We start from the raw sequence: 11996 nt of genomic DNA, 5'->3' as shown, positions 1-11996 counted from the left end.
GCTTGTGCGTTCAAATCCCAGGTGAGACATTACTTACTGTTGCACCCTTGAGCGAGGTACCTCAACTGAGTTGTTCTATTAAAATACCCCCCCGTATACAAATTTAGTCAGTTATATTATATGGTCCATCATAACATATGATGCGGAGCGGTGGCTCTGTGGCTAAGGATCTGCGCCTGTGACTGGAAGGTTGCCGGTTCAAATCCCGCGGCTGGCAGAGGAATCCTACTCCGTTGGGCCCCTGAGCAAGGCCCTTAATCCCAACTGCTCCAGGGGCGCCGTACAATGGCTGACCCTGCACTCTGACCCCCAGCTTCTCTCCCTGTCTGTGTGTCTGTGTCTCCTTGGAGAAAAAAAAAGCTGGGGTATGCAAAAAGACGAATTCCTAATGCAAGAAATTGTATAGGGCTAATAAAGAAACATTATTCTTATTATAACACATGGATGGACCGAAGTGCTTTAGACACAAAGCAGCTTATTGAGTCCCTCTCCTGCTCACTGTAGTGTTGAGTGCTGCACTGACACCTGAAGACGTTGGCACAGTAAAGCATACGATGTGCCAAGTGTCAATTTCAGATCTCAGTGTGACTTCTCAGTGCTGTCACCAGCTAGCAGTGTGAGCTTTTGGCATGACAGCTCCCCCGTGTTCTTGCTCAGAGGTCTGGTGTTGCAGCTGAAGAGTACTGAGCATGCGTGGAACACAGTCCTTCTTAACCCCACCCCCTCCAAAATTATAACAAGGGAAATAGCATTGTTGCCGTGCGGCGCCGGGGCCCTGGGTTCAATTCTGGATGAAGGAGAGTACAGCGTATGTTAATGTTTCTGCACGTGTTTTCAAGCCATTATCTTTTTAAAGTACAAATAGACCTGTTTTTAAAAATAAAACATGAATGCAGAACTTTATTTCTCAAGGCATACACATCTTACACTGGCTTCACATTTCATTAAAATAAGCATTTTCCATTTCACCAGCAAATCAAATATAAAAATAGGTCATTTAGACATAATGCATCTATTTTATCAGTGCTAGAAGCATACAGAATTAAACATGGGACTTTTTTCTCAAAAGCTATGATGTAGCACACTGCACCTTGAACACAATACCCTCTACCTTCACCATTTTTGTATCGTAAAAGGTTATATCCTACCTCACTGACATACAATCTTTTGGGCGGGGAAAAGGTTAAAATCCCACACTCCGCAGTGCAGTTTTATCTCACTTTTTTTAAAGTGCCAAATGTTTCAAGTGTTTTCATTCCCCACCCCCACACTTCTAGCCCCCTGTCTGATGAAGGGTTTCTAACACTCGGCAATGCACGGAGGAGATGAAGAAATTATAATCCAGCAGGTTCACTATAGGACCATCGGAAAGGTTACAAACAAGTGGGACCTTTCCAGCCCTCCTGCTTGGGTCCTAGCAGCTGGTCTGATCTTATCCAGCTCCCACAGCTGCTCTGTTCTCGATTCTGCCTGCTGCTCCCCTGGCTTGAGCACAGGTCCTGTTTCCCCCCAGCAGCACGGCTTGTTCCTGCTGGGTTAGCGAACGCCGTCCAGCAAAATCTGTTGTCCTCCTGTCGGCTGTGGAAGTGAGCTTGTCAAGCGTGGAGTTCAACCTCCTCTGGCTGCTGTGGGAGTGTGTGGCTGCAGGCAGAACTCGGGTGGCCTTTAGAAGAATACCGGTCTTTAGTTTTGATTTGCCAATCTGGGTCTTAACACCCCAGGCGTAAAATAGGGAGCTTGAGGCATTGATTTTGACACTGTGCAGGATCACTAAATGAGCCCTGGTGACACCGGCATGCACACTTCACAGGAGCAGTATACCCTAGGAAAACTAGAAAGAGCAAACAGCCTTCTGGTTTTAACATTTACTGGACAACAGGAGGTGACAGAAGACACTACTGGAGGAAAACAAGACCATCAAGAGAAATACTGTCATTAGACTCCCAGGTGTTATAACACATGGGGAAAACAGACAGACAGGATGTTCAATGAACAAAGAATACTGCTGTGGAGGCACCACAGTGCTCAGCTTATTGGATAAGACCGTTGAGTACAATTAAGGAACAAATACATTAGATTAAATTAAAAAACTGTAGGCACATAATAGAATGTGTAACTCCATTTTGATGATCAGCATGCAAATTCTGGAGTGCAGAGATATTTGCGTCTTTGGCCTGATAGGCTGGATAGGGCAGACACAAGCCGAGATGCCACCAATCTGTCTCTGATGTGGTGTTTTTATGTTCCGCCCACTTCCTGGTGTTTTATTTTAATATTTTGTTTTCAGTTTTGGAGTTCTGTCTTTCAGCAGGATATGCTCACCCCAAACTTCACATCATCGTGGGCCAAAGACACTACCTGGGCTCTTGGCTTTACCAGCGTGACTCAAACTAAGAAGGATGCAAGAGTCTCCTGGGTTTGCCTCCTCAGCCCCTACCATGTCCTCAGCCTCCGAGATCTTTCTAACCCTGCCTAAAAGTTAAGCACAGTCACACAGAAGAGTGCATACTTTCCTCATACACAGCAGTTCATGCGGTTATATTTCTAATATCTTATGTTAATTTGCATATTTAATATATTTTCAATCATACTCAAAAGTGCCATAAAAAGTGCAATAACCATTAGAGTTATTAGTTATCCATGTCCCATACGAAAAATAAATATATTTTCTATGCACTAATTTAGCATGCATTATAGCTCAGTTTATATACGGTTTTGTTTTTTTGTAAGCTGAATTTCCATTGTTACTGCACATATAAGACTAACACTATATAGACAAAACCAGACAGTACAAATAAAAACACTTGAACACTGTACAGTTTACCCTCCAAACATTATGTATTGTTGATACATTGATCATGTAAATTCATGGAAAAAAGCTTTCAGTAAGTGAGCAGACACTCTGACGTGGGATAGGTGTGTCACGTTACGTGGAAACAAAAACGTCTTTTCCTTAACACTTCATGTGAACCAGGCTCTCAGAACCAGATAGGGCAATAACTGTTCATAACGTTTTTTTTACTTCCTTCGCACTTTAATTTGATTGTTGTTTCATTGTGTCACATTTAATTGAAGCACATTGTCATATAAAATTGTAAGCTAAAAGGGGAAAATTTAATATGCCTTTTTTCTGTTAAAATTTATGAAAATATATATTCCAACACATATAAAATCTATAAAAATAAGTGGAACATATATTGATTAAAATATATTTTTTTTCCGTATGGGGTCACTCCATGCTGCAGTTCCAGGTTTCAGTATTGAAATCATCTATGAAGAATTCCTTTGGCAAGAAAATATATGTACCATGGAACGTACACAAAGGCTGCGCATGAATGATGGCAATCAGTTACAACAAGCGTTCTCACATCAATTTGCATGGTTATATGATTATACAATTTACTGTGCTTTTTTCCACAAAGATTTGTTTTTAAATACTGTAAATAACTGGAATGCTACTTTGTTTCCAGACAACCTTAAATTCCATCATTCTGCTGGGCCGAACACAACTGACTCCTTCTTACCTACAAAAGCCCTGACTCCCGCAGGTTTCTCCTCAACCCAATTCCTCCAGAACCACCCTCCCCCGCCCCCAGTATGTTCCTGAAAGTACAGTATGAATGTCGTATTGAGCAGTGACACGAAATCAGCCGAATGAATGCCAGATGTCCACACAGTTACACAGGCACAGGAGGGTCAGTGGGCAGGTAAGCACCTCTCCGGGCCAAGTCAGACTTCCAGCACCATCTTCAATATCGGCCGGACCTGTTCGACATCAACCAGAGGAGACAACCAAACACAGCTTCAGTGATCGACCTCTCGCTGAGGTGTCTTCTGTCCAGAAGAAAAGCCGTCTAAACAATGTTGCTTGGTCTGGCCACATTGAGCAAAGAAAACATTTTGTGTAGTATCGGAATGGTTTAATTTTTTCCTGATTAAAAAAAAAGATTTGCATATCCGTTTTATGTTTTTAAATTAGTTTGCCTCCAGCTTTATTTATTTAATTTCCATCCTTGGATTTTATTCATTACATTTGAATACTAATATAATCAATAAAAAATAAATTGGTCTGTAAAAAGAGGACATTCTGTAATGATTAATTGTGCTACAACAAACTAGATTCTAATCCTAAATACACTTTGTCATATTTACTCATTTAAAACACACAAAGTGAAAACACATTGTATGTCAAGCAATACCTTTCATACAAATCCTGAATAGATGAAAGAACGTTTTCTATGTGGTGCCTGTATTATAGTTGTATTTCACATTTGACTACAGGGTGCTCTATCGGGCATATTTAAAATTTAAATTGATATTCCCAACAAGTGAAAGCGAAATGTATCTCTAACCAATGTTAGACTGGTAAAATCATAGAGCCTTTTGTAATACAAAAGTGCCATTCTCGTTCTTCTTTGTTTTGCTTTTTAAATAGGATTGGTATAAGATGGGGGTGGAGCGGTGGCACTGTGGCTCAGGATCTGCGCCTGTGGCTGGAAGGTTGCCGGTTCACATCCTGCAGCCGGCAGAGGAATCCTACTCCAGTAGGCCCCTGAGCAAGGCCCTTCACCCCAACTGCTCCAGGGGCGCTGTACAATGGCTGACCCTGTGCTCTGACCCCGAGCTTCTCTCCCTGTCTCATGGAGAGCAAGCTGGGGTATGCGAAAAGACAAATTCCTAATGCAAGAAATTGTCTGTGGCTATTAAAGTGATCTTACCTTATCTTAAGAAGAAAATCTTGCTTTGATATACACAGGAATTGTAATTATTTTAAAATGTATTGTTTAAATTTGTAAAAAGATGAATTATTGAACATAAGTACTATAAATAAAATCTAGTTATATTAGCTATGGCAATATGATTCAGCCGGTTTAATGTTACTTTCACCACCTCTAATCTAGAGTCCAGTCCAGAAAAAAACATCAATAAATCGGGACAAGATGATTTAATGTTAGAGCACAGCTCACAGTTTGTCAAGTTTCTTCAGATGCTCTCTTCATTTCAATATTGTTTTATTTCCACCACACAGCCTGTCATTAATTTGTCTTAATTAATTAATGTCAACATTACTTAACATGAATTAGTGTCAGCCAGCTCAGTGTGCTGGGAGCACATGCAGTTAGCCCCATCTCATGCAACCTGTCTTTTTACCAAGCCCTTGCTGGGATTCTGTTCCATGAGGATTGTGTTAGAATATCTCCCAGCTAAGCCAACCCTTCAACGTGATGGTGCCGGATTTGTGTATTACACTCTGATGATTCAGTCTCTAATGGGAGGGTGATAGTGACTGCATGACTACTCAAGATGAGGTGGACACCAGATTAGCAAAAGCATCTTGGATTATATCACATTTTAAACAAATCGATATAAAACAGGAACAAAGTATGCACCTACAACAAAGAAGCTATTCGAACCAATTAAAAAAAGAACAAAACAGATAAAGGGTCAACGATTTCATAATAAACAGTGATGCTGCTTACCTTCATTTCCATGTAAATGAAAATTCATCCTAGGTTTCATTTTCTATGGTCATCGCTGGGTTGCTCATGCCTGGATAAGACAAAAAGTAAGACATCTACAGTATGAACCCATAATGGTTTTGGGGAGTGAAGAGACAGCATGCATGGATAGACACAGAGAGAATTTGTTCAGTTTCTACAACCTGCCATGCAGAAACGAGCTGATGTACTGTAACAAATATATATATGATTAAATATTGTAAAAACATCAAATGTTTGCTTTAACTTCTCATGATACTTGAAATAAAAAGGGGAATTATTGATTGTTTTCTTACATGTGGAAAAAGGCAGTCTGATGCTTTCAGAAGATTAAAAAGAAAAAACACCTAGAATTTTAGTAGACCTCGACTACGTACTCTCTGGCTATTTTTTCTTTTACGTCAATGTTTAAGCTAAAGTTGAATTTCATATTGCTGAAACTAAAACTGTATCTGTCTTAATAATATAATAAATCAAGTGAGATCTTTTGAAGTGAAGCAGTTTACCTAAGGGAGGAATCTATTAGCCTAATCCCAGTTCTGTTGTTTCTGAATTAGATTGTTTAGGTCCACCATTTATAGTTTCTAAGTCTTTACAATATCCAGCATTTTTTTATTTATGCTCTGGTTGTTAACCACAGCAATACTTCCAGCAGCGGAATAATGAAAAACACAAAAGTAGTTACAGATTTCCACATGTATTTCAAGGAGATTTTAGCTAATACAACTGATAAGCTCTGGCAGTGTTCATGACTCAGCACTTCCTGTCCTACATGGTTATGCACGGTCATATCCCGTCTGGAATACAGGAACAGGTGAAATAGAACTAACAGCTGCATGAACCACTGAAAAATGGGCAAATCCATGAATTATAGATCTTCCTAAAGTACTTGTTGTTTGTATTCATGAGCATTTTCAGGAATACTTTTTGGAGGGGAGTGTAAAGCTACAATATACAGTAACAACAAAAAAAAAATACGTTTCAATCTTCTCCCATTGCTTGAATGAGGCTAAAACACTAAACTCTTTTATAAACACTATACAAGTGAGTAAGAGGCATAAAATATAATTAGCTAAATATAATTCCACCGAAATATACAGCACCAGAGCAATTGCTATTTAGCTGCATCTGCAGAATGCCTTGTCAGCTCTTAAGTGGTGTCCTTCATCATTTTCACCTGACTTCTCTCTACGTGTTGTGCTCAGACTCTTCTAAGAGTTCCTATCTTAGCTTTCTGCTGAAATCGTTATGAACTCCTACAAATAATCTTGTGCCTGTAATGTCGTTTAAGTGGTTGAAAGGGTTGAAGCACATTGCTTTATCACGTCGTGTAGTGTTTATGGAGAACTTATGACAGTACTCTGTGTTACCAGATTTTGGGCTGTTCTACAGTAAGTGCCAAATGATGCATTAAGTTGTGGCTCAATCATCTGTTTTCAGAACTTGTTATTATAACTGTTTACAAAAACCAAAGTTCAGCAAGTTTAGCAATGCTCCCTTACACAAGTGAAAATCTCATTTTAATGCCTCTGTTTCTTGTAACTTTAGAGCACTGTCGGAATAGAACGTGTTATAAAACACAGCATTCTAGAGCCCTGCCAGCTGGGAGAGGCTGGTACTGTGGCACAGTGCAACAGCAGGCCGCTGGACACATGCTGAGACAGTGCTAGCAGGTGACACAATGAGGTCATGTTTCCTTGACTTCAGTCTCGCTGCGATTGAATTCAACTCCCACCACAAAGTAAACTCCTCACCTGCAGTTGCACATCTTGTTTGTTTGCCTTCGGTTAGGTCCTTACTGCCCCTTTAAAGCATAGTCCCACTACTGTGTGTCTCTTACCAAGTTTGTCCTTGTCATCGCCGCCCTCACTCTCGGTCCAGGACTGGCCAGCATTGAGCAGGCGGCTCTGGGATTCTCTCAAAGTCTTGGCAGGGAACTGGTGAGTTTCCCCGGCACTGCAAACCACACAGCAACATATACTGTACATATACCTTATACAGCATCCAGCTTTTGTTTCTTAAATTGCATAACTTAGGAGGACAAAAAACTCTCTCAGGAGTCTGTCCTGTAAGATTAATTTTACCTTTGAAAAAAGCTTAATGAAACATTGCACCCCTCAAAAGATAGAATTATAACTGCATAAAAGAAATATACAGTAATAAAGTCTTCACTGACAAACCTACACCAATAAATTAACTCTGAATCACCTCCTAATTATTAATCAAAACTTACCATTTGGCAAAAATAACCACTTCCTAACAGAACCTGTTAACAAACACCTTTCCTAACTACCTTGTGCCATGAATAATTATTGCAATTTAAACAGTAAATCAGTTTTATGTTTCATCCTTATGATAAATGTCAGTTGTTGATGGCAGTTGCTATGATTAACATTGCACCTTGAACCATGAAGCAGTCAGGGCTCGAACACAAAGACTCACTGCAACTCGAACCACGAATCAGTCAGGGCTCGAACACAAAGATTCAGTGCAACTCGAACCACAAATCAGTCAGGGCTCGAACACAAAGATTCACTGCAACTCGAACCACGAATCAGTCAGGGCTCGAACTCAAAAACTCCCTGTAACTCAAACCACGAATCAGTCAGGGCTCGAACACAAAGATTCAGTGCAACTTGAACCACAAATCAGTCAGGGCTCGAACACAAAACCTCACTGCACCTCGAACCACGAATCATTCAGGGCTCAAACACAAAGAATCAGTGCAGCTCGAACCACGAATCAGTCAGGGCTCAAACACAAAGAATCAGTGCAGCTCGAACCACGAATCAGTCAGGGCTCAAACAACAAAGACTCACTGCAATTCGAACCACAAATCAGTCAGGGCTCGAACACAAAACCTCACTGCACCTCGAACCACGAAGTAGTCAGGGCTCGAACACAAAACTTAACTGCACCTCGAACCACGAATCAGTCAGGGCTCAAACACAAAGAATCAGTGCAGCTCGAACCACGAATCAGTCAGGGCTCAAACAACAAAGACTCACTGCAATTCGAACCACAAATCAGTCAGGGCTCGAACACAAAGACTCACTCGCACTTCTTCACTAAAGGATTGTGTCCGGCGGGTGTTGCTGGCTGCTCTGGATCCTGGTTGACAAGGCAGGTCGGGAAGGAGCAACCATCACCCAGGCTGTGTGCGAATTTACAAAGAGGAAAACTAGAGTCATTCATTCATCCCTCCACTGACGGCGGCTTTGAGGAAAATCCAATTTACTCAACGCTGACGTCAGAGAAGTGACAGTGCTCTCTGACTGACCTGCAATTCTGCCCTAATGCAGATACAATCTGAATACATAATAGGTAAATATACATTGTATATTCATGTATACATGTATGTACATACAGTATCAAAGATCATTTATGAGATCTTTTAATTATTAACAACTTTTAATGTTACATTTTGAATCTAATAGCATAGTTGATAATACTAGTATCATTAGGAATTAATATCACGTGCCTGAGTGTTGCAACAGCCTTATAGATGACATCTGAAATATATTAACATTTTATAGTATCATACTTGTTAACAAAGAGGTAGTGTAACCATGGTGATTTTTTGTTTATCGGTTATTTAATCATTTAACGCATTTCTTAATAGCATATTATTACTTCACTTTTAAGTACAAAGTACACTGAACTTTTAAATCAGTGTTTCCACATCTGAATAGGGAAAACTACCTCCATTATACTTTAGCAAGTGGACCTAATTCTTAATTCATTACATTCACAGCGGCGACCACAATAACCGTGTTACATCAATGCCCTTCTGCTACTGCCCTCCTCCCCTAAATAATGTGAGGTTGACTTTACGAGCTGGCTGGACTGAAGGCTTTAAAACGAATGCATAAGGAATAACAATACCCAATAAGAAAATGTGCCAAAGAGAAGTTCTGGCTTAACCCTCTTGGCGCTCGGCCAGCCCCCCGGCTGGGACCTCGTGCAGAGGCAGGAGTGAGCCAAGAGTCGGCTGCACAGGGGGAGGGGGGCAGGGGGGAGGAGAGGCGCACTACGGTACTCGCAGGTTCTCCGGAAGTGACACGGAAAATTAAGAGACAGAGGAGAAGAAGGTGATGAAGACCTTGGTTGCCTTCATCCCTCCCAAAATTGTATTAAAAAGTCCATTAATGGTCTGGGTCAATCTGAGCATCACCTCTGTGGTGCAGACCTTCAATTAAGCACAGTTTTCATATTAATTAATCAGGTAATGCCAGAAGCATCTGACGTGCTCAGTAGGAGGAGGTCAATGTGATTGCACAGCAAGATCACAGTGTCCAGACTTAACTTTAAAAAGCCCTCCTTCATGTTCATCATATTCAGCTGTTTCCCAGATCGAGGGGGTCTTTATTATCTACTCTGGCTTGACACGATCCGTGCTGCTTGCAGGAAGCTAGACACAGCCTTCAGTGCTTCCTGAATTGCATGAACTGGAACGTGTTACGTCCTCCACCTTCACCTTTGAGTTTTGTTTGTGAAAACCGAGACACGTGAATTGCAAACCTCGAAAAGACGGGCAGGAACCAGTATTGCTTTTCATCCCCAAACACCTGGCGAAAGTTCTTGCTGAGCCCCAGGCTGAATCCATTCTTGTCAGCCCCATGGCGGAAGGCCGGCGCTCTGAACGCTTCTTCACGTCCCAAAAAACACAGAAAGGAAATGGGTCACAAACATCACAACACGAGGAAAACAAAGCTGATGTCATAGACAGCAGCGCTAAGAAAAAGTGAAAAAACCGAAGGGCCTCCTGACATCTAGTTAAATGCCCATCAACACTGTGACGAGCTTGTGAAACAACATCTCTAAAACGGTTGGTATGTTTTCATTTTCACGGACAACTGAAAAAAATGTAATTGTAAATCACAGTTAATGAGAAACAACAAAAATGAGTGGATTGCTGTTTTTATAACATTATTGGCAACGTTAGAGGACAAAGAAATGCAGTAACATGGCACCATACTGTATATGCAAATGAACAACAGGACAGATGATACTTTGAGAAAACCAACTGATGCCCACTGTTAATGCTGTGTAATAAAGTTTCCCACATGAGTGAATTAGGAGCTAATATTTTTGTAGACCTTTGCGTCTATTTTACAAATGCACACCAGCTGTCTTGTTTCTGTCACACAGAGAACAGACAGGTTTCACAATTATCATTTTGAAAAACCATCTGGTGCAAACAGGCACCAGGCGAATAACAAGCCTGAATGAATGCAGGCACACTCTGACAGCTTCATTGACAAGTCATTCTGAATAAGTAATCCAAGGATTTAAAAAAACTAGGAGAATATATTTATGTCTATATGAGAATATGCTTATTACATTTCACGAATGTTAATAAAAGTTAAAAAGCAGTACATGTCGTACTCTCTCTCTCCCCTCTCTCTCTCCTCTCTCTCTCTCCTCTCTCTCCTCTCTCTCTCCCCTCTCTCTTTCCTCTCTCTCCCCTCTCTCCCCCCTCTCTCTCCCCTCTCTCTCTCCTGTCTCTCCCCTCTCCCCCCCCCTCTCTCTCCCCCCTCTCTCTCTCCTGTCTCTCCCCTCTCCCCCCCCCTCTCTCTCCCCCCTCTCTCTCTCCCCTCTCTCTCCTCTCTCTCCCTCTCTCTCCCTCTCTCTCCCCTTTCTCTCCCCTTTCTCTCCCCTCTCTCCCCTCTCTCTCCCCTCTCTCTCTCCCCTCTCTCTCCTGTCTCTCCCCTCTCCCCCCCCTCTCTCTCCCCCCCCTCTAAAACCGTTTCTCCCAGCTACAGGTGAAGCGCTCCAGACAGATCGCTCCCCAGGGCGACTGAGTTAAGTGGACCCCCCTGGTGGTGACCCACGTGTGCCTGAAAAGGGGGAGGAGCTGCCGTGAAAACGGAGATGACATCCCTCCCCAGGTCCAGGTGACCCTGTGGATCGTCAGTGGCGGCTGCCTGTGTGGCGGCACAGCCTGAATGTACCGGTCCACAGCCTGTGGTGAGTGCAAGTCCGGGTCAACGGTGAAAGATATCTGCTTCTGCACTTTCTCTTCACTGGGGTTCCCCATGGCTCTGTCCTGGGTCCCTGCACTGATCTCTCTCTTCACCTTACTCCCTGGGTCCTCTCTTCTCTTCCCGAAGCTTGTTTAAGCCTTGGCGCTGATGCTGCCCGAATCTTCCTCTCCAAACCCCCTCTTTGATGCCCGTATCCCCTGTCTCTACCAGCAACCTCTGGGTGCACTTTCATCATCGCAAACCCGGCCTCTTGAGCTCTGACCTCCTTAGTTTCGCCACCCTCTATCCTTCTGAAGAAGATTGGTAATACGGTAATGGATGATGGTAATATTTTACCATCTTTCGGTGAGATCCACACCACTCTTCAAAAGTTCTTATCTCAAAGCACTTTGCAATATATGAAAATCACATCAAAGTCCCTACTATCTTTGATGTAAAGTATGTAAAAACTAAACATTTTCCAATTGTATATTAGATGGAATAGTTTTCTATTTTTTCAAAAAGAAATAAT

The 11996-nt window shown here is 42.0% G+C and overlaps 1 protein-coding gene across 2 annotated transcripts in view; it reads right to left on the bottom strand.

Annotated features, from left to right (window-relative positions):
* Positions 1–870: 870 nt before the first annotated feature.
* Positions 871–11996, bottom strand: part of zdhhc2 (zDHHC palmitoyltransferase 2) — a 30019-nt gene continuing 18893 nt past the window's right edge. For both annotated transcript variants that reach the window (XM_088636881.1, XM_088636976.1), the window contains 5 exons: positions 10020–10146; positions 8554–8652; positions 7339–7454; positions 5481–5550; positions 871–3765 (listed from right to left, as the gene is read on the bottom strand). In XM_088636881.1, the coding sequence (XP_088493007.1) occupies positions 5510–5550; positions 7339–7454; positions 8554–8652; positions 10020–10146 (383 nt within the window). In that variant the 3' untranslated portion in view covers positions 871–3765; positions 5481–5509. The remainder of the gene's footprint in view (positions 3766–5480; positions 5551–7338; positions 7455–8553; positions 8653–10019; positions 10147–11996) is intronic.

This window comes from Lepisosteus platostomus, chromosome 1 (genome assembly GCF_059453375.1).
Source record: "Lepisosteus platostomus isolate fLepPlt1 chromosome 1, fLepPlt1.hap1, whole genome shotgun sequence".
Lineage (NCBI taxonomy): Eukaryota > Metazoa > Chordata > Actinopteri > Semionotiformes > Lepisosteidae > Lepisosteus > Lepisosteus platostomus.
The sequence above is the reverse complement of the archived record's forward strand: the minus strand, read 5'-3'. Positions and strand labels throughout refer to the sequence as shown.